Source organism: Lynx canadensis, chromosome C2 (assembly GCF_007474595.2).
Source record: "Lynx canadensis isolate LIC74 chromosome C2, mLynCan4.pri.v2, whole genome shotgun sequence".
Taxonomy (NCBI): Eukaryota; Metazoa; Chordata; class Mammalia; order Carnivora; family Felidae; genus Lynx; species Lynx canadensis.
In genome coordinates, this window is record NC_044311.2 from 93,377,948 (window position 1) to 93,405,844 (window position 27,897).

Here is a 27,897-nt window from a genome sequence, read left to right on the forward strand (position 1 = left end):
TGGAAGTAGCACTCGTGAGTGGAAGTTTCTTAAATCATGAAGCCAGAGAAGAAATAAAGAAGAGGAAATAAAACCCTGGATAAAAACACCATGCCCTTACTCTGATTACACACAGCCCATGACCTCACTGGCTGAGATGAGTCACATACCCCATGCTTCAGGAAGGAAAGATCAACTGGGACCATTTCTACAACTTCCCTTTTATTCAGATGTGGAAACTAAGGCTTCGTGTGCTGGGACAACTTGTCCGGGGTCATACATATTTACTGTTTGAGAGCATGTAGATAAGACCAAGCAGAGGACTAATATACATGACCAACAGGAATAAACAACATAATGTGTATTCATGTTGATATGAGAAACCTTCAAAGACAGCAGGAGGTGAGAGATAAAACATGTGACTGTCAGTAAATCCATCTTTCCCCTTGGTCCCCATTAACTTCCTGTGGCCTTATGGTCACTCTCTAGTTCTTAGTGAAGATGATCCTATTGGTTGATTACTCCCACCTGAATCCATGGATGATTAGTTTAGTTCCCAGAGAGGCATTGAACCCAGACTTTTGGATGTCACTACTTTCCTGCACTAGCTGACCACAGCTAGGATCCAAAGGGGTGAAGAGGAGAAACTGGACTTTGAGATTGGTGCCTTGGAGAAGATTAGCATTCTGGAAGTCAGTGCACTTTGTCTGTGGGATAGGAGGTGCGTCTCCTGGAGGAAAAAACAAAAAGAAAAACAAGAAAGATTCAAGGTGAGGTCATCTATTCTTAGAAGGAAGACAATTGTTCTTGAGAGGAAGAGACAAACAGGGGCTTACCAGCATTTATTATAAATCAGCTAGTACAATATTCAGACTCACTTATTAAAGACATCACTTCTGTAACCAAAATCTGTGAATAGTTTCCATGTCTAAAGATACATTGCCATAGGGGCGCCTGGGTGGCGCAGTCGGTTAAGCGTCCGACTTCAACCAGGTCACGATCTCGCGGTCCGTGAGTTCGAGCCCCGCGTCGGGCTCTGGGCTGATGGCTCAGAGCCTGGAGCCTGTTCCCGATTCTGTGTGTCTCCCTCTCTCTCTGCCCCTCCCCCATTCATGCTCTGTCTCTCTCTGTCCCAAAAATAAATAAACGTTGAAAAAAAAAAAATTTAAAGATACATTGCCAGAAAAGGATATGAATATTACTCAACTAGAGAAGATTAAAAGCCATGGTGAAGTGGATATTGTCATGAGATAAATTGAGTACCGCCCCCCCCCAACCATAAATCCATATGTTGAAGTCCTAACTCCCAGGACCTCAGAATGTGACTGTATTTGGAGATAGAGTCTTTATGTTAAATAAATAGAGGTATTTATGCTAAAATGAAGCCAATAGGGTGGGTCCTAATCCCATATGGCTGGTGTCCTTATAAGAATAAATTTGGACACAGACACAGAGGAAAGACAATGTGAAGACACATGAAGTAGAAGGTCAACTGCAAGCCAAAAAATAAGTCAAATAATGTCACACCTCTGTGCAAAAGAGGGCATTTCCCTCAGAATGAAACCTGAAGTCCTAACATTGGACTAAAGCCCCAAATGGTCTAAATCATGAGCTCCGGGAAAGCTTTGCCTGTCTGACTATTCCTTCCTCCATTCTGGCCACGTGTCTTCCCAACTCTTCCTCACTCTACACAGGCCTAGACCACCTGAGGGTCTTTGCACCAGCCATCCCTTCTGCCTGGAGTGTCTTTTCCACAGACATCCACATGGCTAACACCCTCTTCTCTTCCGAGGCTTTGCTTGTCAAGTGTAACTACTTTAAATTGCCACCTGCCTGTGCTCCTCACCCCTGTTCTCTCAATTTTTGTCATCTTAATCTATTTCCTTTTATAGCAATCATTACCTTCTAATCTCCTATGGAATTTACTAGTTTATTATTAAATTTATTGCTTACTGATTTCCCTGTATTAGGATATACTTTCAAAGAAGGCAGAGATTTTTATCCATTTTGTTCACTCTACTGCCCAGAATAGGGTATGCCACACATAATAAACATGAAAAGCTACTTCTTTGAAAATAATAAACTAGTTGTACTTTTGATTGATAAGACAGAGTAAGACAAAAAGAGGGAAGTCACAAGTAAACAATATAGAGAATAAAAAGGGATATATAGTAGACTTAAAAAAAAAAAAACTATTAAAGAGCATGTTTATACCCACCCAAAATTAAAATTACAGGTATTTTCCTAGAAAATAGACAATTTCCTAGAAAATATAACTTACTGAAACTTAGTCAAAAAGAAAAAATAGAAAGTCAAGTGTAAAACAGTAGCATGAGGGAATTGAAACAATAGTTTTTGATTTATTCATCAAAAAACCTCTACCAGGCCAGACAGTTTTCCAGAAAAATTCTATCATTCCTTCAATTCCTATCACTGTTCCAGAGAATAGAAAAGGGGGATAATCTAAATTCATTCTACAAAAATAACCAAGATATCCAAATTGGACAAGGATAGAAGGAGAAAAGAAAACAAAAGGCCAATTTCACTATTAAACACAGACATAAAGAACCTGGATAAATTACCAGCAAATCTAAGCCCATCAAAGATAATATGCATAAAAAATACATCATGGCCAAGCAGGGTTTAATCCAAGATATGAAAAGATGGCTTAACATTAGAAGATATATTAATGTACTTCACATATGAAAAATTAAAGAGAAAAACCCATATGCTCATCTCAATAGATGGAGAAGAAAGAAGCACAATAAAATTTAATATCCAACACTTCTTAACCTAAGAAAAAGCATTATCCAAGAGCCTATCTGATGACCATACTTATAGGCGAAACATTAGAAGCATTCCATTTAGAACTGGAAACAAATGAGAATGTCTGCTATCAGTGCTTCTATGAAATATTGTACTGGAAGTTCTAGTCCAAGCCAGGGAAACAAGACAATAAAATGGAATCAAAGTTACAAAGTTTGAAAAGGAGGAGAGAAAATTGACAATATTTGCAGATACATAATAAAACTTTCTATCATTCGAGAGTATGGAAGATGGCACAGTGAATCATACTCCGATATCCCCTCTCCCTAACCACCTTTCCAACCAAAGACTAATCATAGATGAATATCAAAAGAGAAGAAAGACATAGATGATCTCAAATATAAAGATTATATCTCTGTGGGCAAGAACAAGAACAGAATTGCAATATGGTGCTGGGTTCCTGTTCTGGGAGAAGACAGTGGTTGTGAGGATTCAGCTCTGTGAGGTAAGGGGGGTCCAGTAGTGCTTTGTGCCAGTGCTTTGTGGAAGGTCAGCACCAGGCGAAGCTCTCCAACTCCATAAAGGAAGCTAAAAACAAAAGCAATACAACAAAAAAGTAGCTATTGACTTTTTACCTGGGGCTATAGGTTTATTTAGGAAGGCAGGATGGAAAGACAAGGCCTCACTAAGAAGAACTGAGACAACCCCCCTCCCCCCACCAAATGGAGGAGAGAGTCTAAAGATGGGAAGGACTGGGGGTGGGGGGTAGAGGTGGGGAAGGCCATAAACAAACTTCTCATTGACACTGAAATAAAACTAACCTATTGTGTTAGAAGTCAAGATAATAGTTATCTTTGGGGTGGTAGTGATTAAGAGGGGATATGTGGAATGGGTTTTAAGAACCTGGTAATGTTTTATTTCTTGATTTGGATGATGGTTACAGAGGTGAGTGAATTCACTGTGAAAATTCATTAATCTGTGTATTAATAATCTGTGCACTTGTCTGTATATATGTTGTACTTCAATAGCGAGTTTTCTTTAAAAAAAAAAGCCTGCAAACAAAATATCTAAATTTATACAGAAATCAAATGTTTACAAAGATAGTCAATAAAGCCAATAAGTGGATCATGAATTCATTCCAGGTGAAATAAGTTTTTAAAAGCCTTTGACATAGACTTTTAAATAAATATGCTGAGAACCCACAAGGATAAAAATAAAGACAGAGCATATGAAATTATGAAATAAAAACACAAATAAATAATAAAATAAGATTTATAGAAAAAACCTAGTTAGGAAATTAGAAATGAAAAAGATAACCATTGAAATAAAAAGGGAATCAATACTGTAATGTTTAGGACAGAAGTAAAAGAAAATTTTAATATGGAAGTATAGTCAAAAAGTACGGACAATAGATGGAAAGATTCTATTTTTACCTCGTAGCTGTTCTCTAAAGGAAGTGAATGGGAGAAGAAGCACTAGTTTGAAAAGATAATTATTTAGAATTTTCCACAACTAAAGAAGATATGATTTCTCCAATCAAAATTTGTACTCAGGGTAATGAGTGAGATAAAAAGAAAAATCTACACTAGGCACATTATAGTATAACACCAGAATGTCAAGGATAAAAAGATATTTTTTAAAATTCCCAAATGCATTGGAAAACTTAGAAGAAATGGATAATTTTCTAGAAAAATCCAATTTGGTGAAACTGACTCACGAAGAAATAGTAAGCCCAAATAAAACTAGCATCAAAACATTAAATTGGTAATCAAGAGTCTTTCTGACTCGAAAGTATACTAGAGCTAGATGGTTTTATCTGAGAACTGCACTGCTTCAAAGTACAAATAGTCTTTATCTTATATAAACTGTTTATAGAATAGACACTTATTTCACGAGGTTATAATAATCTTAGTATTAACTGGACAAGGGTAATGCAAGAAAAGAAAATGATAGGTAAATTTTCTATGGACATATAATCAAAATAATATATAAATATATACAAAAGTAAAAATAAATTTTGGCAAAATAAAATTCAGTATTATATTTAAAAATACACCACGATTAAAGGATTTGTCCCTAGTGATCTTAGTCTGATTGGGCTAGCCATTAGGACTTAGAAGAAAATATGAAAAATTGCCTTTATAGTATGATTGCTTAAACAAGACACTGGAAGCACAAATCATAATAAGAAATAAGAATTAGGACAACAATGTAATACTATTTTTTCCATCAGGTTGACAATATGAAAAATGTTTGATACTGTGAAGTATTGGCAGAGAGGTGGGGAACCAGCCATGCTCACATATTAATAAATAGTTGTAACTTCTTTGCAGGCAACATTTCCCACATCTATCAAAAATGTTGGGTAGTGGATTAGCAAGGACATCCACCATTCTCAGTGGCAAAATCTTGGTTAGTCTGGAAATTTTTAATTTAAAATTAAATATATCTTGGTACAGTGGATATTTATAGGGTGAATGTAAGTCATATTTTGGAACTGATGCAGTATTATTTTCTTACAGTCTTGTGCCGGGTGAAAGGATTAATGCAGCTTTTAGGGGACTTGTGAAAGTATCCTGGTCGTTACCAGTCCCTTTATGATTGTAGGTTTTTTTTCCCCTCCCTCTTCTAAATTCATCTCAAGAGAAGAGAAGGCTTTTAGGGGACCCTCCAAATGTTAGCACTATATAAATAGTTGGTTTAAGAAATAGAAGCACTGACTGAAAGAAATTCCACCTAAGGCCCGAGCCCCCGAATTACCTGCACTTCCAATGCTGAGCCACAAAAGGAGTCCCCACGAACAGAAGCTTCTGTCCCCTAGGCCTGGGGGCATTGCTGAGCTGGAGGTCTCAGAGCTGGAGTGAAGCCGACCCCTAATGCCAAAAGAGATCACAGAAGCCCGTCTCTCAAAGTTGTGGATACCCAACACTCACTTGAGTCTCGCTGATTATTAACTGGCCTCATGACCTGTTAGAAGAAAAATAAACTCTCCCTATTTGTCTAACCTCCACAGTTTTTTGGTTTCTTCTTCCCAATGAAAATAAATACACTTCGTTTTTTAGGCAGGGGACATTGAAACACATTGTCCTTCCTCTCTGAGCCAAACATCATCAGGAAATGATTTCCTGCCCCTCTCCCACTTCCTATTATAAAATGTTAGTAAAAACCCAGGCAGAAGTCTTTTATCTCTAGGTGATGACAAAACCCACAGAATCATCGTGGACATATTTATCTCCCTAGGAAGACTCTGAGCAACTTGAGGGCAAAGACCTTCTCCTTTCATTTTGAATCCCCAGGGCCTAGAATAGAACTGGACCAATAATATGTGTTTAGTATATATTTAACAGAAGGAGTGGAAAATATGAAGTTTGCCTCTGACAGTACCTTCCTTTCAAAGAGACGTTCATCTTCTTACAAATAAAGAATGAAGAAACTGAACAGTAGACAAAGAAAGTGACCCGTTGCAACCCTGTTGTTAGACGTGGCTGCGCTGGCCTGTAACCAGGGCGTTTCCAGCACACCACATGGCCTCTTCACCCAAAAGAGTGGCAGAAACCACAGAGAGCTAGTTCTGGGCAGGTCAGGGGAAAGGGGAAGGCAAGGTACTTGCCCAGCACTCCTTAAACTGCAGCGTACCGCTACGAGGTGGAACCTGCCAGTAGGGCACTATCACACTTTCTGGACAATAGCTCTGTGAGGTGTGTACAGCCTTAGAGCATAGAGAGGCTAAGTAACTTGCACAAGGTCATGTAGAGTTGGGACGAACTAATCCCAGAGGCCATGCTCCGCACCTGTGCACCAGAAAGTAACAGTCCCCAAGGAAGCCTTGGCACTGTGTCATCATGGCTGTGCCAGGTCTGCCCAAGATGAGGATAAAATGATTTTGGAGGGAAGCCCTTGCTTCCCCTGGTGCACATGATCCCACTACTTGAGCACTGCTGCCACCAGGAAGGAGAGGAGCGATAAATAGGGCACTACTGAAGGCTGCTCTGGTGTCACCGACCACGCCAGGTGTGGTAGTCTGGCCCCTCGGAGAAGAGACACCAAGATGGGGCTAGATGGGCAAGAGATTTACCGGAGATAACACTTGTGAGGAATAAGAGAAGCTGAAGAAGGCAGAGACAGTCTTTAGACCATGATGCAAGTTTGACACCTGTGAAGAGGGGAAAGGAAATGGATGACATAGGAAAAGTCTTGGACTGCCTCACAGTTCCTGGAATGTTCTGGCAAGGGCAATGGGGAATGTTCAAGCCGAAGTTGTTGTTGTTGTTGTTGCTTTTAAGGATTTTTTTTCTTAAGTTTATTCATTTATTTTGAGAGAGAGAAAGCATGAACAGGGAGGGGCAGAGAAAGAGGGAGAGGGGAAGAACCCGAGGCAGGCTCTGCAACGTCAGCACAAAGCCGGAGGTGGGGCTTGAACCGCAAGATCATGACCTGAGCCAAACCCAGAGTCGGACACTTAACCGCTTAACCGACCCGAACCATCCTGGGGCCCCAAGCTGAAGTTTCTTATTAACGAAGTCCTGTCTTACGGTAATGAACCTGATTAGCATCTCCACCCTGCTCAGTCACTAGCTGGGGTCAGTCTCAGGACAAAGATGAGGATAGATCCAGAAAGGCCGCAACTGGGACCGTGAATCAATCAGGGTCCCTGGGGCCAGAGATTGAGGGCTGCATTTTCATAGCCGCTCACACCACAGCCAGAGCTGGCACACCAAGCTCCAGTCATTCCAGCACAGTATTCCTTGTGGGTGGCATTAATACAGCTGACACTTAGAGAGCACCTTCCCTTTCCCCTTCGTCATCTAGTACAGTACTCTTCAAGTAGTTCTGCTGGAGTTCTCCTGTGTGCAGGACCACCTGCCTCAGCATCATCCAGGGAAACTGGAGTCCATGGGCTCCAGGCCCAGAGACCCTGAGAGACAGCACTTGCCGGACAACACCCAGCTGCTACAGATGATGACGCTGAGACCAAAAAAAGGGAAGTAGGAACCTTAAATGGGACGGGTGCAACCAAGCACAATGTAGAGAGAGGAGTCCCAGTCACAGCCCAGGCATTGGATGGGGTCTCCTTAGTGTCAGAGGAAGAGGAGGCTCTCTGAGGAGGGCAGGGAAGCTGAGGGGAGAGTGAAGACTCTGTCCATTTCACAGTCTGACCTGAGCTCTGCTCTGCCCCTCCCTACCCCTGCACCCAAATGTGGATCAAGCCTCAACGAGCTTTCTCCCTGACTTCCCCTCATAGTTGTGAGAAGGTGAAGAGAGGGCACAGGCTTCTGACATCACCATGTAACTCTTGGGTTCCATTTTGGCCTTGTCTAAGGAAAACTTTCTAACTACAGCTAACAGTTGCAGTATGATAGGATTGGAGACACGTGGCTTGGGTTTAAACCCCGGCTCCTTCTCACCCTAGACATGTGACTTTGGACAGATGGAAGCTTCTCTGAGCCCAATTTCTTCATCTGCTAATGGGCTGTAATAAACTACCTGACACTTGGTAACTCTTTCTTCCTCCTCTTCTTTTTCCTTCTCCAAATGGATACCCCAGGTGTCACTTCTCCTAACCCCCAAACTCCCAAAATGGAAAATGATGGGAAGGCTCCCCACTATGCCCTATCTTGTTGACCCCTGGATCCCTAACCAGACACCAGCAGCCATCCCATGAGGAGCTGATCCAGTAGGCTGGTTAGTTGTGAAATCATCAGAATCTCTATTCCTTCCCCCTCACTCTCAGTAGCTCTGTGGCTGTTTAAAAAACAAAACAAAACAAAACAAAAAGCACATTTACTTGCCCTGGAGAGGTATAGAGGGGAGTAAATGGAGAATGTGGTGGCTGAAGAAGCCTGGAGGAGGGTGGATGTGGCCAATGCTAATTTTGCAGCTCTTACAAAAAATATTGCCAAGACTTCTAGACAACATCTAGCAATCTCAGGTAACAAACAGAGCAAATGAAGCACCATTATATAGCAGGTCAAAAACATATAATTAATCCCTGTAATGTTACACATGTTTTTTTCTCTTTTTTAGTACACACATATTAATTTGATAAGCCTAATAAATTCATACTGTGTGCTAGATCATTTTTTTAGAGAGAGACAGAGAGAGCATGCAAGTGGAGGAGGGGTGGAGGGAGAGGGAGAGAGAATCCCAAGCAGGTTCCACACCCCACATGGGGCTCCAGCTCACGAACTGTGAGATCATGACCTGAGCCGAAATCAAGAGTCAGACGCTTAACTGACTGAGCCGCCCAGGTGCCCCTCAGATCATTTTTAATTTACTGCAACATCATGCATATAATTATGTTATCTCTTTCCTCTATTCTCCTCCTCCCTTCTTGTACACACACACACACACACACACACACACACACACACACACACACACTGGCACCTGGCATTCACAGTAGGAGCAAAGGTAGACACCCTGAGCCAGATGCAGGTGGTGGGCAGAGGTGGTGAGGGGAGCGTGTAATTGTTCTCTGGTTGCTTCTCTTTTCTCAGAGAAATAGCAAGCAAGGTTGCCAGTTGAGAGTAAAGTTTGAAGAGGAGATTTTGAGGTTTGAGAAGAAAGAGTATGAAAGTCTGAACTCTTTTTGAAGTGCGCCTGTGATGAAGACAGATTGTCTCAAACAAACATAGCAGGATCTCTAAAGTCTTTCTCTGCTGTCTCCAGTTGTGGCTGAAGTCCTACCTGGGGAATAACAAATGCTAAGTCCTCGCCCTCCTACCCCTCTCCCCCACCTCTTCCACTGTATTCTAAAGGGACTGGAAGGACTTGGAAAGACAAATCCCAGTAGGATATAGGAGAAGGTAACAGAACTGCTGTTATCAGACCTCTCTTCCCCACCTCCCCTCCACTGGAAGCCAGTGATTTGAATGGAAAATAGAGAGTCAAGTTCTGTGGGGGTTCTCTCTTACCTTCTTGAAAGAGGAGGGGAGGTGGTGCTCTTTCTTACCCTCCACAACCAGTGAGAGCCTACCAGTTGAGATTGAAGGTGACCATATCAAGGGGGCATGGGTATCTATTTCCAAGTTGGATCTCTCAAGGCCTATTTAAGAGGGATGGGTGAAATGTAAGACAGCAACAGGTGGGAAGCCTGCACTCCCACTGCTGGACAGGAGCAGGAAGGACGAGTTTCCCTTGGGCTGAGGGGACTCCTCAGAAGACAGCTGTCTTGAGCCTTTCGTACCAGTGCTCCACCAATGAGAATGGTCTCAGGGCAACATCTGAGAGGAGCAAGGAGCCTCAGAAGAGAGAGGGGAAGAATGTCCCCTTTTCTCCTCCAAGTCCCTTGGGCCCAGGGCTGATGGAGGTGGGGAGCATGGAGGGCATGACATGGAAGTTTTAGAATTGATTAAACTGGGCTGGGATTCCCACTTCTGGGTATAAATCCAAAGTAAATGAAAACAGGGTCCCAAAGGGTCTGCACTCCCGTGTCACTGCAGCATTATCCACGATAGCCAAGATATGAAAACAACCTAAGTGTCCATCAACAGAAGAATGGATAAAGAAGATGGAGTATATGCATACACACAATGGGATATCATTCAACCATGAGAAAGAAGGAAATCCAGCCATTTGTGATAACAGGGATGGGCTTCATTTAGGGCATTATGCTAAGCCAAACAGAAAACACAAATACTGCATGGTATCACTTATATGTGGAATCTTTAAAAAAGGTCAAACTCCTAGAAACAGAGTAGGAAAGTGGTTGCCAGAGGCTGGGAGGTGGGGAAATAGAGAGAGGTTGGTAAAAAGGTACAAACTTTCAGCTGTAAGATGAAGCAGGTCTGAAGATATGAGGTGAAACATGGTGACTACGGTGGATAACACTGTATAGTATACTAGAAATTTGCTAAGAAAGTAGACCTTAAATGTTCTCACCACCCACTCCACTCCCAAATATAAATATGTGCAATGATAGGTGTGTTAATTAACTAGATGGGAGGAATCCTTTCACAATATAAATGTGTATCAAATCACCACGATGTACACTTTAAATATCTTACAATCTTTTATGTCAATTATGCCTCAATAAAGTTGAAATTTAAAAAAAATACTGGACTGGTTTTGTTTTTTTTAAGTTTATTTATTTTGAGAGAGAGAGAGAGAGAGAGAGAGAGAGAGAGAGCACGCGCTGGGGAGGGGCAGAGAGAGGGAGAGAGAGACTCCCAAGCAGGCTCCACGTTGTCAGCTCACAAACTGTGAGATCATGAACTAAGCCAAAATCATGAGCTAGAAGCTTAACTGATTAAGCCACCCAGGCACCCCTGGACTGGGTTTTTAATACACTCCCCACCCCCACCCCCAACAAAGGACCAAAAACAATGTGATATTCTAAGGGACAGGAAAAGCAGCTTCCACACAGTACTGTGAAGGCAGTAGTTGGAGAAAAATAAAATCATGTTTGCTTCTTACTAAATTCAGATGACTTACCAAACTAGCTACAGAGGTAAAACAGGTCATGCCTCAGATTCCACTTGTTAAAATGCTCTTCTGCTCTTTTCTATACTGTAAGATTTAAGCAGGTCTACTGTTTGGCCAGTGCTAATAGAACTCTAGTGTTCTGTCTATTCTAGGCTCCTAACTACTGGAAAAAGACACTTCAGAACAACCAGGAGAAATGTTTCCTCTTGTCTTACATCTGCAGAAAGGCACACACTATTCTGTGCTATAAAGTCAGTTCTTACCAACTGGGAAATTGAAAGCAGTCATGAGGATCACCTTAATATTCTGCTCAGGAATCTTGTATAAATGTTGTATGTCTTGTATAAATCTTGTATGTGTTTTCTATTATTCTAAAACTGTGCTCAGAATATTTATACAAAGGAGTCTTTTAAGACATCTGAATTTAAGACGTATGACAGTGTTCTGTGAATTGTAGCCCAGCATGCTTGAACGTCTGCAACTCCAATTGCTTGTCTTACCAAAGAACCTGTTTTTGCTTTTGTAATATATAAAACGTGTTTGTTTTCTGAAATATATAAATACGTGTGAGAGTTTTTTGAGACAGAAAATGAACTTAGGAATTTCCTTCTCCCTTTACGTATAAAAGAATAATAAATTCCATGTCCTTGCTTGAGTCCTGCTTCAAATACAGAGCTGTGTAGGTCAGCACATGTGCATGGTTAAAGCATCAGACTCTCCGTCTCTCACAGTGCATCACAGGTCACTCTGGGCAACCGTGAAGTAGCAGGTGTCTGAACAGATGTGTCTGAAACAGATGTGGAACCGCATGTTGAAAGCATTCACATCAACACAATTTGATGAACCTCCTATTTATTGAATGTCTCTCATGGGCCAGCAGACAGGCCACAAAGAGAATAAGATAATTCCTCACAAGGAACCTGAGTTTGTCCTCAGAAGACACCCAATCACCACTCAACAGGACCAGTGTGGTGACAAGTCTGGAGACAAGGCTGTGGGTATATGAGGAGAAAGCGGCCAAGTGCCCGAATAATCACAGCAAGTTTCACCCAGAAGGTTCTACCTGAGTTGGGGCTTGAAGGATGAGTAAGCATCTACCTGGTGGAAAAGGAGAGGGAAGAGCATTAAGAAATGGAGAAAGGGGGTGGGTATTCATTGGAACATGATTAGAAGTTCAGCATGACTGATTTGTAAAGATAACTCTGGAGGGCAAGGAGGAAGGCAAGACTGGAATTAAGGGACCAGACAGGAGGTAATTAACAACATTCATTTAATATATACTGATCAAGTACCTCCCATGTTCCCAGGCACTTTGCTAGGTTGTGTCTAGAGGAAAATAAAGACAAGCCAAGAGAAAACAACAAAACTGGCAATTCGTTAAGTGTCATGGCCAGCAAAGTACAGAGTACAGCTTGGAGCAGCATCTCCCCAGACTTGAGTACCCTGGACTGCAGAAATCCAACTGAAAAATACTGGTGCAAGAAGGTAAAAGAGTAACAGATGTGAAGGACATTTAGGAGGCAGACCATCTGGCAGATGCTATTGGGACCCCACATACCTCCTTCACTCTTCCCATGCACTGTACAGCTTGCCATTGCAAGCACCTCTGAGTCTTTGCCTGAAGACATTTGTGTCTGGCTTGCACAAAAGACAGGCCAAGAAGTACCAGGGAGTTAGCGTCCCTAGGAGTGGTCCTCAACCAATGCCAAATGGAAGGTGACGGATGGACACCCCAGGTTTGCTTGCCCCTTGGGTGGGACAACTCTTGAGGAGTGCCTTACAGAGAACCCAGATGGACTAGTCCCAACTGGCCAGAGTGCTGACCTGCTCATCGCACCTTGTGCTGGCTTCCCTCCCCTCTCCTCCCTGTCTCACTTCCCATTTTCCTACCAGGACTTCCTGGAATCACCTCCCAAATAAACTACTTGTTATTGAATCTTTGTCTCAAAGTCCACTTTTGGAGAACTCAACCTGAAACACACAGAAAAAACTTAGTGAAAGATTAGATGATGAAAATGAAGACTCAAATATGGGGCCATGAGACTTCTAGCTTGGGGAGATACTGACTTCTATCAACTGAGATAAAGGACAGAAAGAGGGACAGAGTCAGGGGGGACAGGATGAATTTGGAAAGACAAGCTTCAGGTGCTCAAGGGACATGTTACCTCAAAATTCCTGGAGTACAAGGTTAAAACTCTTGACTTTGGAAAAAATGAAAAGAAACTGGACTACATAAGAGGAGAAACCATGAGAAATGATGTCACATCTCTCTAAAGGGTAACTACAGTATCTTCCTTTGACCCAAGAGAATACAAAGCCCTGGCTGTCTTTTCCAGCCGGTTTCTGTATTCTAGTTTCTCATAGTTGGAGGGACTCACTCCTTTAAAACCATACATAACTCCCCACCAGCAGCCAGCAATAGCAGCTGTAGAATCACTGTCTCCACCATGGAAAAAGGCTCGATGGGCAAGCTCCTTCCAGGAGTCTCCTGCAGCCAGGATGGCATCATAAGCAATCATGGGGGCATCGTGTCCACTGCTGCCACCCCAGCCAGAGTAGCTCACGGAGGTATAGAACTGATCCCTCTCCTTCACATCAAAGGGCTTGGGGAAGGTAGGGGCTGATTTGCCATCCAAAATCCCTCTAAGTTTTAGGTATTTTTCCCATTGGTCTTGGAAGTAGGACCTGTAGGAAGGAAAAGTTCTACAGTCAATTGAAAAATTTAAAAATCATAAGGAAAGGTAGCAGATAAATGTATGAATAGAGAAAATTCCAAGATGACTTCAACTTCTTGTACTAATATCAAAATTGTATTAAATAATCAAAATGAGGGATGCCTGGGTGACTCAGTCAATTAAGGGTCTGACTCTTGGTTTTGGCTCAGGTCATGATCTCACGGTTCCGTGAGTTCAGGCTCCACACTGGGCTCTGCACTAATGGTGTAGAGCCTACTTGGGATTCTCTCTTTCCCTCTCTCTCTCTCAAAAGAAATAAACTTCTTAAGAAATGCTTTAAAAAATCAAAGGAGGGGCACTTGGATGGCTCAGTCAGTTGAGCCTTGATTTTGGCTCAGGTCATAATCTCATGGTTTGTGAGATTGAGTCCCACATCAAGATTCTCTCTCCTCTCTCTCTCCCCTCCCCCCACTCTCTCTCTTTCTCTCTCTCTCTCTCTCGGTCTCAAAATACATAAATAAACATTTAAAAAAAATAAAAATGAGCTCTAAGTGGCATTCATTCAATAAATTTTTGCCAAGGATTAATATAAACAAGGCATTGATAGCTGTTGCTGAATAAGGAAGATATATAGCAAGGTAAAGGTGAGAAATAAAGGTCTATTTTTCCTGAATTGAGAATAACGTCAAGTGTCACCTTTCAAGGGTGGAACTTATTTATTTTACTTTATTTTCTTAAGAAATCTTGTATATATTTAAAGTATACAACATGATGATTTAATATACTGATACACAGTGAAAAGACTATAGTCAAGCTAATTAACACATCATTTCCTTACATTCTTCTATTGTATTTTTTTTTTTTTAAGATAGAACTTTGGAACATCATGACCATTAAGTGATTTCAGCAGAAAGTTTCTGGATATTTTTATTCTAAGAAAGGTGATGTGACATGAACTCACAAAAAAGGGAAATTGTGGCTTACCCCTTATTAATTAGCTGGTGAAAAAAGCCTATCTCTTGGGCACTCTAACCAAAGATTTCAAAATATTGCATGTCAAGACAACACTGAATAAACAAGTTCCAGGAAATAAGCAGGGAAGTTCATAGCAGTATAGGATAGCCAAAAAACTATAGAAAGGTGGAATACAAAATAGGATCCCTAGACAACAGGGAAGCACCACAGGTGTAACTACTCATTGAGGTCTTCACCTGGCTACTTGGTGGCAACCACTGCTGGCACTGAACTTGAAATCCTTAGCAGGTGGGCTGGAGTTGGGGGTGCTGAACCCAGCAGACAGCAAAACTAGATGGTGAGAACCACGATGGTGCTTTGATCTATGAATTCTAGGCACACGTGTGCATGCCTGTGCACACACAGATGCAATCATTTTCTAGCAGGAGCGGGCGCCTACCAACTCACCAGTGTTGAAGATTCTTCTCCAAAAAGTAGCCTGATTGGATAATGTACTTTTTAGCTTCTGGTAGCACCTCCATCATTTCTTTTCCCCACTGCCTGGGAGGCTTGTTGTTCACAGCATAGGCTGTAAAAAGAGCAGAAACAAGAGCTCCCAGGTAGCCTGTAGGGTGGTGATGGGTCATCCTGCCACTCTCGATGCTCACCTGGATCAGCGTGTCCAGCTGTCCGTGGTGGGGGAACCTGAGACCGATGCACATAGCACGCATGGCAGCCCCGCAGCCGCCCTCGTGCTTGTTAAAGGGAATCCTCCAGCCATTGGCCTTGTCTGGCTCCAGTAGCATGGCATTCTGCACTGAAGCACCCCCTGAGAAGAGTTAGGTAGAGCAGAGGGTCAGTGTAACCAAAGCAAAGGCCCTGGCAGGAAGACAGAACCAAGATCAGTCTCTAAGTTTCTTTGATGGAAAGGGAAAGCCAAAAAAGTATGATGATGAACGCTCCCAAACTCCAAACCCCAAGCCAACACTGTTCCTTACTCTCCGTACAACCCTTAGTATGATTATTAGGAAAGAATCAGATTCATATAGAGAGTCTTGGAGTCTTTATCAGTTATTACTGAGACATCACAATAACTCAAAAAGGTAGGTTTAACATATTATTCTCTTGTTTAAATTAATAAGCAAAGGGATTGCCTAGGTGGCTCAGTCGGTTAAGCATCTAATTCTTGATTTCAGCTCAGGCCATGATCTCACGGTTCGTTACATTGAGCCCTGTGTCGGGCTCTGCTCTGCCAGCATGGAGCCTACTTGGGATTCTCTCTCTCTCTCTCTCTCTCTCTCTCTCTCTCTGCTCCTCCCCAGCTTGCACATGTACATGTGCTCTCTTTCTCTCTCTCTCAAAATAAATTAATATTTAAAAAAAATGAATAAATAAGCTGAGGCTCAGAGCTTGATTAGGAACCTTGCTCAAAATCACATAACCAGCTAATCAGTGGCCCCATCAAAACCATCAGACTCCAAGCCCAAGCCTTTAAAGAACCCAATGAGAACCTGAGGATTAGAGATCCTGAATTTCAGAAAGAGGCTGTGGATTCTAGAGTGAGGAGCACCAGGCCTCGGAAAAGGAGCAATGGGCCCAGAGCAACAATGAGCCTTTGGATGCCCTATGTGTTTTGTAATCCTTTTTTTCTTTTTAAACTTAATATATCTTTCCATATCAGTAAATATTTATCTGCATTATTTTAAAAGGCTGTGAATGTGTCACTACAGATAAATAAATTAAAGAACATCTGGGTTGTTTCTATCTTTGTCACAACTACAAAATATAACTGTCTCCTTGATGTTTACATCTCAATCAACATTTTAAATGACTGCCTTGGGGCTGCTTTATTCTCCACTGCCAGGACCTCCAGCGGCTGCACTCACCTGGTGCTCGGCCATCCATGTCTCCCATGCAGTCTTGGTAATGCTTAGCAAGTAGGGAATACAGGTGAGCCAAATCCAAGATTTTCCCAGCTTCCACAAGAGCTTCTGCCGTGGCCAGGTGCATTACTGTGTCATCGCTGACTCTCCACCTCTCCACATCTATGGTGTCCAACCCACCAAGCTGGGCCAGCTGCTGGTGAATCTTTTCTCCATCCCGAAGAAACTCCCACTTCCCATTGAAGTACCCTAAGGCATCTCCAGCAGCGCTCAGCACCATGGCAGCCACGTACCTCTCCATCAGTCCCTCACACATGATGAGGCGGTGTCTGGGGGAATATGAAGATATACAGAGGATGGGGAAAAAGAATTGGAAAAAATAATGGGCCCCTCTACATTGTATTGAGCACTTACTAATTGTAGGCATTGTATTAAGTGCATCTCATGTAATACAACTGCTCTATGAGGAATGTATTAGACCCATTTTATACGTGAGTAAATTGAGGATCATCAAGATAACACAGTATCAGAAACGTTATGTGCCTTGTCTTAGGTCACAAAGCTAATAGGTAGCAGGACTGGGATTCCAGCTTAGGTCCATCTGACTCCACAGCCAACAATTTTAACTGATTCCATCTTTGCCTCTCTTTGAGTGGCAAGCCCATTAAATTCTGCAAGTCGAACCAAGCTTGTCATTTTCTTTTTAGTTGGGATTTGGCCTTGGAAGTGCATCCCTCCTTTATTAAATAATGGTACTTTCCACTGGCATCACAATGCACAGTTTGCAAAGCACCTGCATATTCTCTACCTCAGTAGTAGGCAGGGATTAGTGTATATATTTCACAGATAAGAAAACTGAGGCTCAGAGATGGTAAATTGACACAACCAGTGAATGGAGGCACTGAGACCCGAATCTTCTGGTTCCAGGCCACTCTGCCTCAACACAGATCTACTTATCTTGGGCAACCTTTTTGTGCCTCAGCCTCCACATCTCTAAAATGGTGACAAAAATAGTAACAACCTCACCAGTTTATTGTGAGAAGTAAATAAATTTTTGTAAAGCACCTACAACAGTGTTTACCACATAGTAAGCACCATTTTTATTATTCGTATGCAACCAGGGGAAAAGATTTTTCTGTTATTCAACTAGAATACTTTCTCCCCACCACGTTCCTTTCAACAGCAATATTTTAATTTTGTCTTCCTGCTAAATGATTTGACTTAAACAGTCTTGGGATCTCAGATTCCCTCCATGGATCTAATCCCTGGTGAAGTGCTGGTTTCCCTGTAGTTGCATTTCCAATTTCTGGTTGTATCGTATCGCCTGCAGCATTCATGTTCAAAGCCCTTCACCATCTGCCCCTACTCTATCCACCTACTTTACTCGCATAGGCCAGGCACTTTTAAACGTTCCTAGCTGCAGTTGGGCTTGCTAACTTCCCCCTCAGTTCAAGCTCTTTCCTGGAACCCACCACGCCCTTCCTCCCCTCCACTTACCTAAAACCTTTTACTCAGGGTTATGTTCAAGTCCTAGGACTTCCAGGAGTCCCCTTTCAGTTGCACTGCTGTGGGCCAGGGAATGCAGGCTGGCAAGCACCTGGAGAAGAGTAAATAATGAAGATGGGTTGAGCATACCAAAACCGAGTTACGGATCTTGCTGAGTTTCTCGACTCACAAAGGGTATTTATAAAATGTTATTTACATATTTTATTATTTATAAATGATGCCTAGGAACTGGAGTTCAGGCTCCTGGATCTGGCTCTGCCAAGAATCAGGTGCATCACTCTGGACAAACCACCCACTCTGGACCTCAACTTTCCCATCAGTAAATAGGAGAGTGGAGGGTCCCATCTTGTGCTGAGACCTTCAGAGACTAAGCTTAGTTGGCTTTTGAGGACCAAATTTGAATGCCCGGTATGCTCTCAGCTTCTTTTCTGCAATTCCTTCTAGCTCCACACGAATGTGTGTTTTTGTGCGTTGCAAGCTGGGGGGCGGGGGGATCGATGACCATCTCTTTCCTTGGAAATGTTAACATGTACATGTACATGTTAACATTTACATGTCACACTCCTGCTTTCAGAACACAGTTATTCCTTAAACTCTTCTGCCATTTACATTCTTCGCCCCCAAACTATAAATTCGAATAAATTCAAAACTACGGTCTGTGCACATCTTCTTCCTGGCAGTCTTCCCCTTTTTGATTTCGTTTTATTTACTTACTTTGGTGGGGAGGAGGGTGGGAAACGCCCAGGCAGGGGGGCGGGGTGGGCACCTGCTCACCGCCGGAAAGGCGAGCGCTCTTGGAACGCTGGGCTGGACTTGCGGGTCCTCGTCCCCGAGGACGAGTTGGAGGACCCAGGGCAGGCAGGCCCGGGCACTGCCAGGAGGAGGGCGCCGGCTGAGGTGCTGGAGGATGGCGGGGAGGAGTACCTGACCGCCGAGTACTGAAACGCGCGCGGGACCAGGGAGGGGCCGAGCGCCGAAAGTTCAGGGTTCGCGGAGGGCCTGGCTGCATCCGGTGTGTGGTGACTCACGACCCACCCCGAGCGGAGCGCCCAGCTCAAGGGCGGAGCCGCGCAGCCGCGCTAGGGAACCGCGCGCAGGTTCAACAGACCGTGGACAACTGCTCCTCGCCTTCCCGGCAGCGCTGTGGTCTTCTGCGCCCGAACAGGGGCAACGGGACCTGCGTCACTGGCTACCTGGGCTGGGGACAGGGCTGGGTAGAGCCTGGCATTTCGGAATGTCAGGGCTCAGGGAGCCAGACTCTCAATCCGAGTGTCCATAACTCACCTGTAGCCCCTTAATGACGCTTCGGCCTTTCCTCTGACCAGCTCTTCTGGGTTCTGGTGAGCCAGTGTGTGACCAAGTACTGGGGAAAGGGTACGGAGTGCAAGGCTTTTGTCGGGGTTCTGAGCCCATCCCATAAAACAGGAAAATAATAGCATCTACTTCTTATGGTGGTTGTAAGGATTAATTTTATTTTTATATTTTTTATAATTTTTTAGATTTTTTTTTTTTTTTGAGAAAGCGCAACAGGGGGAAGGGCAGAGAGAAAGGGGACAGCGGATCCCAAGCAGTCTCTGAGCAGTGGGCTGTGGGGTTTGAACTCATGAACCCAACTGTGAGATCATGACCCGAGCCAAAGTCAGATAGATGCTCAAGGTACTGAGCGACGCAGGTGCCCCAGGATTAAGTTAATGTAAATTCATCATTTATTTGGTAGTTTAGAAGTTTTGAATCCTGATAGTAAATAAAAGCAAATAAAAACTAACAGTATTTTTGTTTGAATAAATTAATGCCACTTTTGAAAAGAATTAGAATCACCATATGTATGAAGTCTATACACCAAAATTTTAATTTGCTATGTCTTTAATTTTCTATGCTGTATCTTTCTGGCTATAACTACCCAGACTAAGTCTGAGAGTTTTTGTTTTTGTTTTCAACTGAGATACAATTTACATGTAGTGAAATGCACTTATTTGGTGTGCTGTTCAATGAGTTTATATTTATAACCATAATCAAGATACAAAATATTTTCATTACTCCAGAGAGTCCCCTTGTGCCCTTTTCCAGTCAAACCCCCACCTCTACCTCCACCGTTAGCCAAAGTGACTTTTTGATCCTTTACAAAAATCAACTCACTCAACCTCTGAAGATGTAGTCAGAGAAAGTTTCCTAGTGAGGGACATTTTTAATAAGCATCCCTATCAAACATAACTATTTCAGTTTAAGATGTCTGTTCATAAATATTCTGCATATTACACAGTGCTCTTTCCGTTAAATCCATGAAAAAGTGTGTCTTTGGCTTGAATATAAATAATAACTGGTAGTGTTCTTAGCCATTAGTTTCCTTTTACTTTATGATGCCTGTGGACCTTGCTATCACTTAGATAGACTACTGACTCATTCATGCTACTGAATGGCTGCAGGTGGAGGTTTGTGCAGGACCTCTGAGGCATAGTGTTGTCATCCTTCACCACCCTGTTGTTACCAATCCCCATACTTTATTAGCTCCATCCCTGCTGAAATTACATTTTTTTTTTTTTTTACTGTGGTTGATTTATGTAGTGCCTTCTTTAGCATCCCAGTGCATTAGGCCAGCTAGTATCTGTGCCTTACTTGGGAAGAACAACAATACTGAAACCTCTTCTTCCTTTTTTAAAAAAACCTTTTATTTAAATCTAAGTTAGTTAGCATATAATGTAGTAATGGTTTCAGGAGGAGAATTTAGTGATTCATCACTGACGTATAACACCCAGTCCTCATCCTAACAATTGCCCTTCTTAATACCTGTCACCCATTTAGCCCACCACCCCACCCGACACCCCTCCAGCAATCCTCAGTTTGTTCTCTGTAAGAGTCTTTTAAGGTTTGCCTTCCTGTTTTTTATTTTATTTTTCCTTTCCTTATCCTATATTCATCTATTTTGTCTCTTAAATTCCACATATGAGTGAGATCATACGGTATTTATCTTTCTCTGACTGACTTATTTCGCTTAGCATAATACACTCTAGTTCCATTCACGTTGTTGCAAATGGCAAGATTTCGTTCTTTTTGATCACCAAGTAATATTCCACTGTGTGTGTATGTATATATATACATGTGTATAGACATGTGTAGGTATATATCTATCTATCTATAGATAGATAGATATATACCACATCTTCTTTATCCATTTGTCATTCGATGGACTTTTGGGCTCTTTCCATAATTTGGCTGTTGTTGATAGTGCTGCTATAAACATTGCCCCTTTGAATCAGCATTTTTATATCCTTTGGATAAATACCTACCAGTGCAATTGCTGGGTCTTAGGGTAGCTCTATTTTTAATTTTTTGAGGAGCCTCCATACTGTTTTCCAGAGTGGTTGTACTAGTTTGCATTTCCACCAGCAGTGCAAAAGGGTTCCCCTTTGTCCACATCCTTGCCAACATCTGTTGTGTCCTTGGTTGTTAATTTTAGCCATTCTGACAGGTGTGAGATTTTATCTTACTGTGCCCTGATGATGAGTGATGTTGAGCATATTTTCATGTGAAACGTCTTCCTTTTGACAAACCTTAAAGGCTGATCTAGATGACCTAAAATTTCCTGGAGGTTATGCCCTATTACAATAGGTAGATGACTTGCTTCTCTGATCCTTGCTCAAGCCTCTTCACAGGTGGACAGCATCCATTTGTTAAAGCTTTTGGCCTTAAAGGGACATAAAGTCTCCAAGAAGAAATTGTCATTTGTTCAAACTCAGGTTTGATATATAGGGCACCTGATTTTGGAATAAGGACTACATTTAGATCCAAATAGGCTTCATGTCATCTTGAACTTAACCAAAAACCAAAAAGCAAATACCAACAATGAGACTTTTGGAGCTAGTTAGCGACTGACTGTAGAAATTGTCCAGACTTCTCTCTTGTGGCCCATCCCTATAAGTTTTACTAAAATCTATAAACCTGACTGTATTATTTAAGAAGACTAAGATGACTTAAAGTCTTAGGAAAGCTTAATAAATCCCTCTTCCCTTGGACATCCCAATTATCAACTTCTCTTCTATGTTAAAAGGAAGGGAATGCTCTTATGGTACTCACCCAAAAACATGGGGCCCACCGTTGACCCAAACAGTATTATAGCCAACAGCTAGACCCTATGGTACAAGGGTACCTCTCCTTGTCTCAGCCATTTCTGCCACAGTCCTTTCAGTCAAGGCCACTGAAGAAATAATCATGAGATTCCTCCCCTACAACTATTCTTGTACTCCACGTGGTAGAAGCTTTCTAAATTCTCACCATACTCAACACCTTTCATCTAGTCACCTTGCCTCCTGTAAAATCTTTTTGCTAACCACTTCTCCCAAGATTCTTCCTCACCGTAATAACCTTAACCCTGCTATTTCATCTCCCTTCTTCCACTGACGAAACCTGTCACGACTGCTTAATACCGACAAATCGCCTTCTGACCCCCACAGTGACCTACAAGAAACTGCTCTGAATAATGCTAACCTTTCACGGTTCACTGATGCTTCTTTTTAAAAGGTGAAAATGATACACATTGTGCTAGCTATACAACTGCAACTCCTTTTGAAGTTATTTGGGTAGCACCATTGCCTTTGGCTACCTCAGCCCAGCAGGCCGAATTGTACTCTAACTGAGGCCTACATTTAGCCAAGGGCAAACTGCAAATATTTATACTGACAGTAGATATGCCTTTGGAGTGGCTCATGACTTTGGACTGCTACAGAAACAGTGAGGCTTATTATGTGCCATACAATTATTAGATGCTATACTTTTACTAGCTGCTTTCACTATCATTCAGGTCCCTGGGCATTCCAAACCACCTTGCTGATGTTTCCACCAAGAACACTGCTCTAGGGGCTCCTGAGTGTCAGTTGGTTAAGTGTCTGACTTTGGCTCAGGTCATGATCTTGCAGTTTGTGAGCTCAAGCCCCACATTACGTGCTCTGCTGTCAGCACAGAGCCTGCTTCAGATCCTCTGTCTCCCTCTCTGACTCTCTCCCACTCACACACTCTCTGTCTCTCAAAAATAAACATTAAATACATACATACATACATATATACATACATACATACATAAAAGAACACTGCTCTCAAAAGAATCAACAACCAAGCCTCTGTCATGGTCCAAAAGGATGTTCCCCCAATGATAATCTAGAAAAAATGGCTAGAGAGGCTCAACAATTGTCCCCAGAAATGCAAAAACAAAATTAGAAATCTAATAACTTTTGGTTCAATAAAAAGAGAAGTTTGGTTTGGCCCAAATAGAAACCCAGTCCTACTAGAGGCCTTAAAATTCCCATTTCTGACTACTGTACATGCTTTGAATCATTGGTCCACTGATAAAATTATAACTTTTATGAACCCATACTGGTGGGAAAATACCTATAGAGCTGCAAAAAGTGCTTATTTTGCTTGCTCCACCTGCCCCAGATACAACCTAGAGAAATACAAAATACACCTGCTGCTGGAAACTTTAAATTCCCCAATGGGCCATTCGAGGTTTGGCAAATGGATGTCATTCAGCTTTTTCCACCTCAGGGATAAAATTATGTTTTAGTCATGGTTTGTATGTTTTCTCACTGGACATATGTTTTCTCTCCTTTTAGGCAAGTTACTGCCCCTTCTGTGGCTAAAATCCTATTAGAAAAGATTATGTCTAGCTGGGGAACCCCCCTCGAACTGCATAGTGACTGGGTAACTCACTTCATTGGTCAAATGCATCAGAAGGTCTGTGCTACTTGGACACTTGTACAACACTTTGTGCTTAACCACCCTCAATCCTCACATCTAGTTAAATGTACCAATAGCATCATTAAGACTCAGTTGGCAAAAATTGTAGAGACTCCTCAAAAACCCTGTGGCCAAAGGCAATGCCATCAGTCCTTCTAAGTCTTAGGTCCACACCTTCTGGAACTCATACACTTGCACCCTTTTTGATAATCACAGGGCACCCAATGCACCTGGCTCCTGTGTCCTTTGATATACAGCTGATTAAAGGAAGATCTACTTCAATAGTATAAAGACCTAATTGCTTTTGTTGAAAATAACCATGCTTTAGTAGAACCATCTTTCCATAGTACACTCCCAGGAGGTGAATACCTCAAGCATTACTCCTTATAACCCAGAGGTTTTTTCTCTTGGAAAAGACAGACTAGACTCTCTTCAACTTCATTGCAACAACCCCTAGCAGGGGCTGTTTACAAATCCCAATTCTGCCAAACTCTAGGGAATAACCCTTGGATCCATGTGTCACATCTAAAGAACACACCAAACACCAACTGGGCCTGCACATCAACTGGTGACCTGAAAGTAAAGATTTCCAGGAGTTGAAGCAGATGGCAGCTGAAGGAGACAGCTTTCCTAAGATAACCAGCCAAGGCCTATAAACCTTCTTTCCCTTGCTCATTTTCACCCTTTCTTCAATCTCTCTTTCATTGTATGCATTTGCCAATCCCATGTAAAAGGGGGAAACTGCTCCAATTGTTAGATTTGCCATCAGAAAACACATTATAGCAGTGACTCCTTAGTTCAACCTGTAATGAATTTTGCTGAAATCCCAGATGCCACTGTATGCCCAATTGTTCCACAGGTCCCTTTTATAAAGTTAGAATACTAAATCCATATACCCGTGTTCCTTACCTCAATTTAACCCAACGCTGCAGTGGGAGAATGAGATCCATTAAAAAAATATATAAAAGATACTGCACAGCATTCAGCATAAATCAGACTATTTGTAGGCTTGCTTTCAAACCCATGTATTAGGGTGGTCTTTCAATATGTAATAATAACACTTTCAATATGTAATAATAATGGTAACACTCCATTACCAACCAAAGGGTCCATAAATACTAATACTTGTGAGAGAGCCCTATGTACTCCACTTGGCTACTCCTCATATGAGGAGGTTTTGGCAATGGCCCCTATACTTGGGCAGCTCACTGTCATGATGGCTGGAGGATCAAATGACCATATGCTCTTCCTGTATTTACTGTTCTGTCTTCTCTTCATAACAAACCAGAACCTACCACTGGTCTACCCCACTAAGCCTCCACAGCCATCTTAAACAGGAATTTCCAGAAGGCATTCAGGACTTTGGGTTTGCTGGAGGAAAAGACTTTCTCCCGTGGACCAGAGTAAGTACCAATGAACACATGACCAGAAATCTGTCCCTGATATTGGGAGAGTTAACCAACCATAGCCAAGACAATAGGGGCCCAAACACAGTCACGTGACTCGCTGCCTAAAGTAGTTTTGGATAATTGAATGGCCCTCAATCTTCTACGTGCTGAACAAGGAAAGGTTTGAATAGGCAAGACCACCTGTTGCACATGGATAAATTCTTCTAGGGAAGTAGATGCCCAACTGCATAAAACTAGGGAATAAGCACATTGGCTATAATAATTTCATGTAATGATCCATGGTCCTTTGGCTTCTGGTTACCTTCAGGTTGGGGTTCCCAGTTTAGAACCATCTCACAAACTGGATTTGTCACATTGCTTTTAATTCTGTTTTGTATAATCATTTTTAAGCTTTGTACCCGTTACCTGTCAAACCTTTGTAGAAGCAACATACCAAATAGGGTGATGCTACTCACCCTCAACTCAACACTTCAAGATGATCTCCAATGGTTATTTGACCCTGATAAGATATAAACTTTAGATGGGAAATGCCTGAGAGTTCTTCCCCCTACCCTTCCTTGTTACTCAAATGTGACCTCAATGTTTTCTCCAACCTGTGCACTTTCCCTCTGACATGGGACATGACAACCAGGAAAGGCCCTTCCCGGTACCAAGGGACAAAATCACTAAATGCAGAAAAACTGACTCTTGATCAGTGATGCTTTCAAGGAAATGTCTTGAACAAAAGGGGGAAATGTGAAGATGAATAAAAGAAAGCCTCATTCAAAATGGAGTCAGGCCACCCTGAAGAGGAAAGCTGGTATGCATATACCATTCATTACAGTTTATTTTATATACAGCTTCCTTTACTACCCCAACTAGAGGGATGAAGATTTTCTTCTTGCCCAGCAACAACCCAGCCAGTGAGAAACTGCCACATCTCAACCATTGAGAAGTAGCCACAACCCTGAACTCTGGCTCTCCTCTAATAAACTTTCATTCAAAACCACCCCTCCCAACTTTCTCCATTCCTCCATAAAAGCAAGCCCCTCTCATTTGTTCTCTGGATCTTGACTATGTTTTACCAGAGTTTGCATGTCCCAAATTGCAATTCCTCTATTCCTGCATAAACTCATTTTGCTGGTAAAATAACTGGCTATTTTATTTTTAAGGTTGACAACACCTACTGACATTTTTTCTTCTTGGTCAAACATTGGAAAATGTTTCTCATCAAGGACATCAAGGACATGGTCAGGAAAACCAAAAGAACAATCTGTCAGTTGGCTCCAAATAACTGCAATAACCATTACACTCTTCTATACCCCCCCCAACATTCCCCATACTCACCAGGCTTAAATAATAAAGACACTTATTATCTTACATAACAAAATGTCTACACATATCTAGATTATCTTAATATATATATATATATATATATATATATATATATATATATATCAGAAATCCCCAGGGTTAATTATTTGTTATCAAGTATCCAGTTCCTTTCATCTCTCTGCCCCACTAGTCTCACTGTGTTAGCTTTGTCCCCAAGCTGACATCTCTGACAGATATAAGGTCCAATTACAATAACAGACAATGTCCAATGGGAAAAGACAGTATGTCTTCTTTTAAGGATGAAGAAACTGTTAAGAAAGCCTCCTCCTGTGCTCCCCTCCAAGACTAAACCAATCACTGTTAGATTATGAGGGTTTTTTTGATCAAGGATAAAACATCTTCCCTGAGAGATGGATACTTATACAAAAATCAAGATTTTGTTCATAAAGGAAAGAGTGAATGCTAATCTGCCAAGAACTAATATTTATCTGGCATTTTACTAGTGCTAGACATTAGTGTAGATACTGGAAAGACAGAGACATTGAAGATTTAGTTCCCCACCCCCAGTTTTATTGAGGAAGACATATTGCAAGTATCTTCATTAGTCACCAATTCAGTATTATTTGCCATTTTGAGGCTTTTGCTGAGAAACAAACTTGAGGGACTCAAACCTAATCTCTGAGATGTTTCATCTGTAAGGTGGAAATAATGGTACTTTTCTTAAAGAGTTGTTAACAATGTCCAGGAGTGATCTTTATATATCCTACAGACATTAAAGACTAACTGTTACCAGGTATATGCTATGACATAGGACCCTCTCTCATGGAGTGAACCCAGCCATGTGATCTCATTTTAGGCTGCTGACTCATGATATTTTTAAAATTTTTTTAATACAATGTTTACATTTTTTAATGATAAAAGTAATGCATACTTTCAGCAGAAATGTTGGGAAAGCTTCTAAAAATCTTTCCAAAAGAAATACCCACACTTGTTCATGAAGATAAGTGTTCCTGAATGTTCTTTGCAGAATTGTTTCTAATAGCTGAAAGTTGGAAATAACCTCAATATCTGTTTACAGGGAAGTAAGTTTGTGTTACCTTTTCCTAAATCATGGCATAATTATGGAACTGTTTAAAACCATGAGGCAGATATTTAAATCAGTAGACTTTGGGTAAATAATCAAGCTCACATGGAAAGAGCTTAGAGATATTTTGTTAAGTAAAAATATCAAATTTGAGAATGAAGAATATATATGGTCTT

At 41.8% G+C, this 27,897-nt stretch overlaps 1 protein-coding gene across 6 annotated transcripts in view; it reads right to left on the reverse strand.

Annotated features, from left to right (window-relative positions):
• Nucleotides 1–19,199, reverse strand: part of LOC115522763 (protein ADP-ribosylarginine hydrolase) — a 37,466-nt gene extending 18,267 nt beyond the window's left edge. For 3 of the 6 annotated variants that reach the window (XM_030328359.1, XM_030328361.1, XM_030328360.1), the window contains exons 1-5: nucleotides 18,179–18,268; nucleotides 16,685–17,010; nucleotides 15,267–15,627; nucleotides 5,506–5,618; nucleotides 508–709 (exon numbers count right to left, since the gene is read on the reverse strand). In XM_030328359.1, the coding sequence (XP_030184219.1) occupies nucleotides 508–709; nucleotides 5,506–5,618; nucleotides 15,267–15,627; nucleotides 16,685–16,997 (989 nt within the window). In that variant the 5' untranslated portion in view covers nucleotides 16,998–17,010; nucleotides 18,179–18,268. Of the gene's footprint in view, nucleotides 1–507; nucleotides 710–5,505; nucleotides 5,619–12,004; nucleotides 13,855–15,266; nucleotides 15,628–16,684; nucleotides 17,011–18,178; nucleotides 18,279–18,901 lie in introns of those variants that run through there. The other 3 variants (XM_030328363.2, XM_030328364.1, XM_030328362.1) reach the window with 3 other exon arrangements.
• Between the last annotated feature and the right edge of the window lie 8,698 nt (nucleotides 19,200–27,897).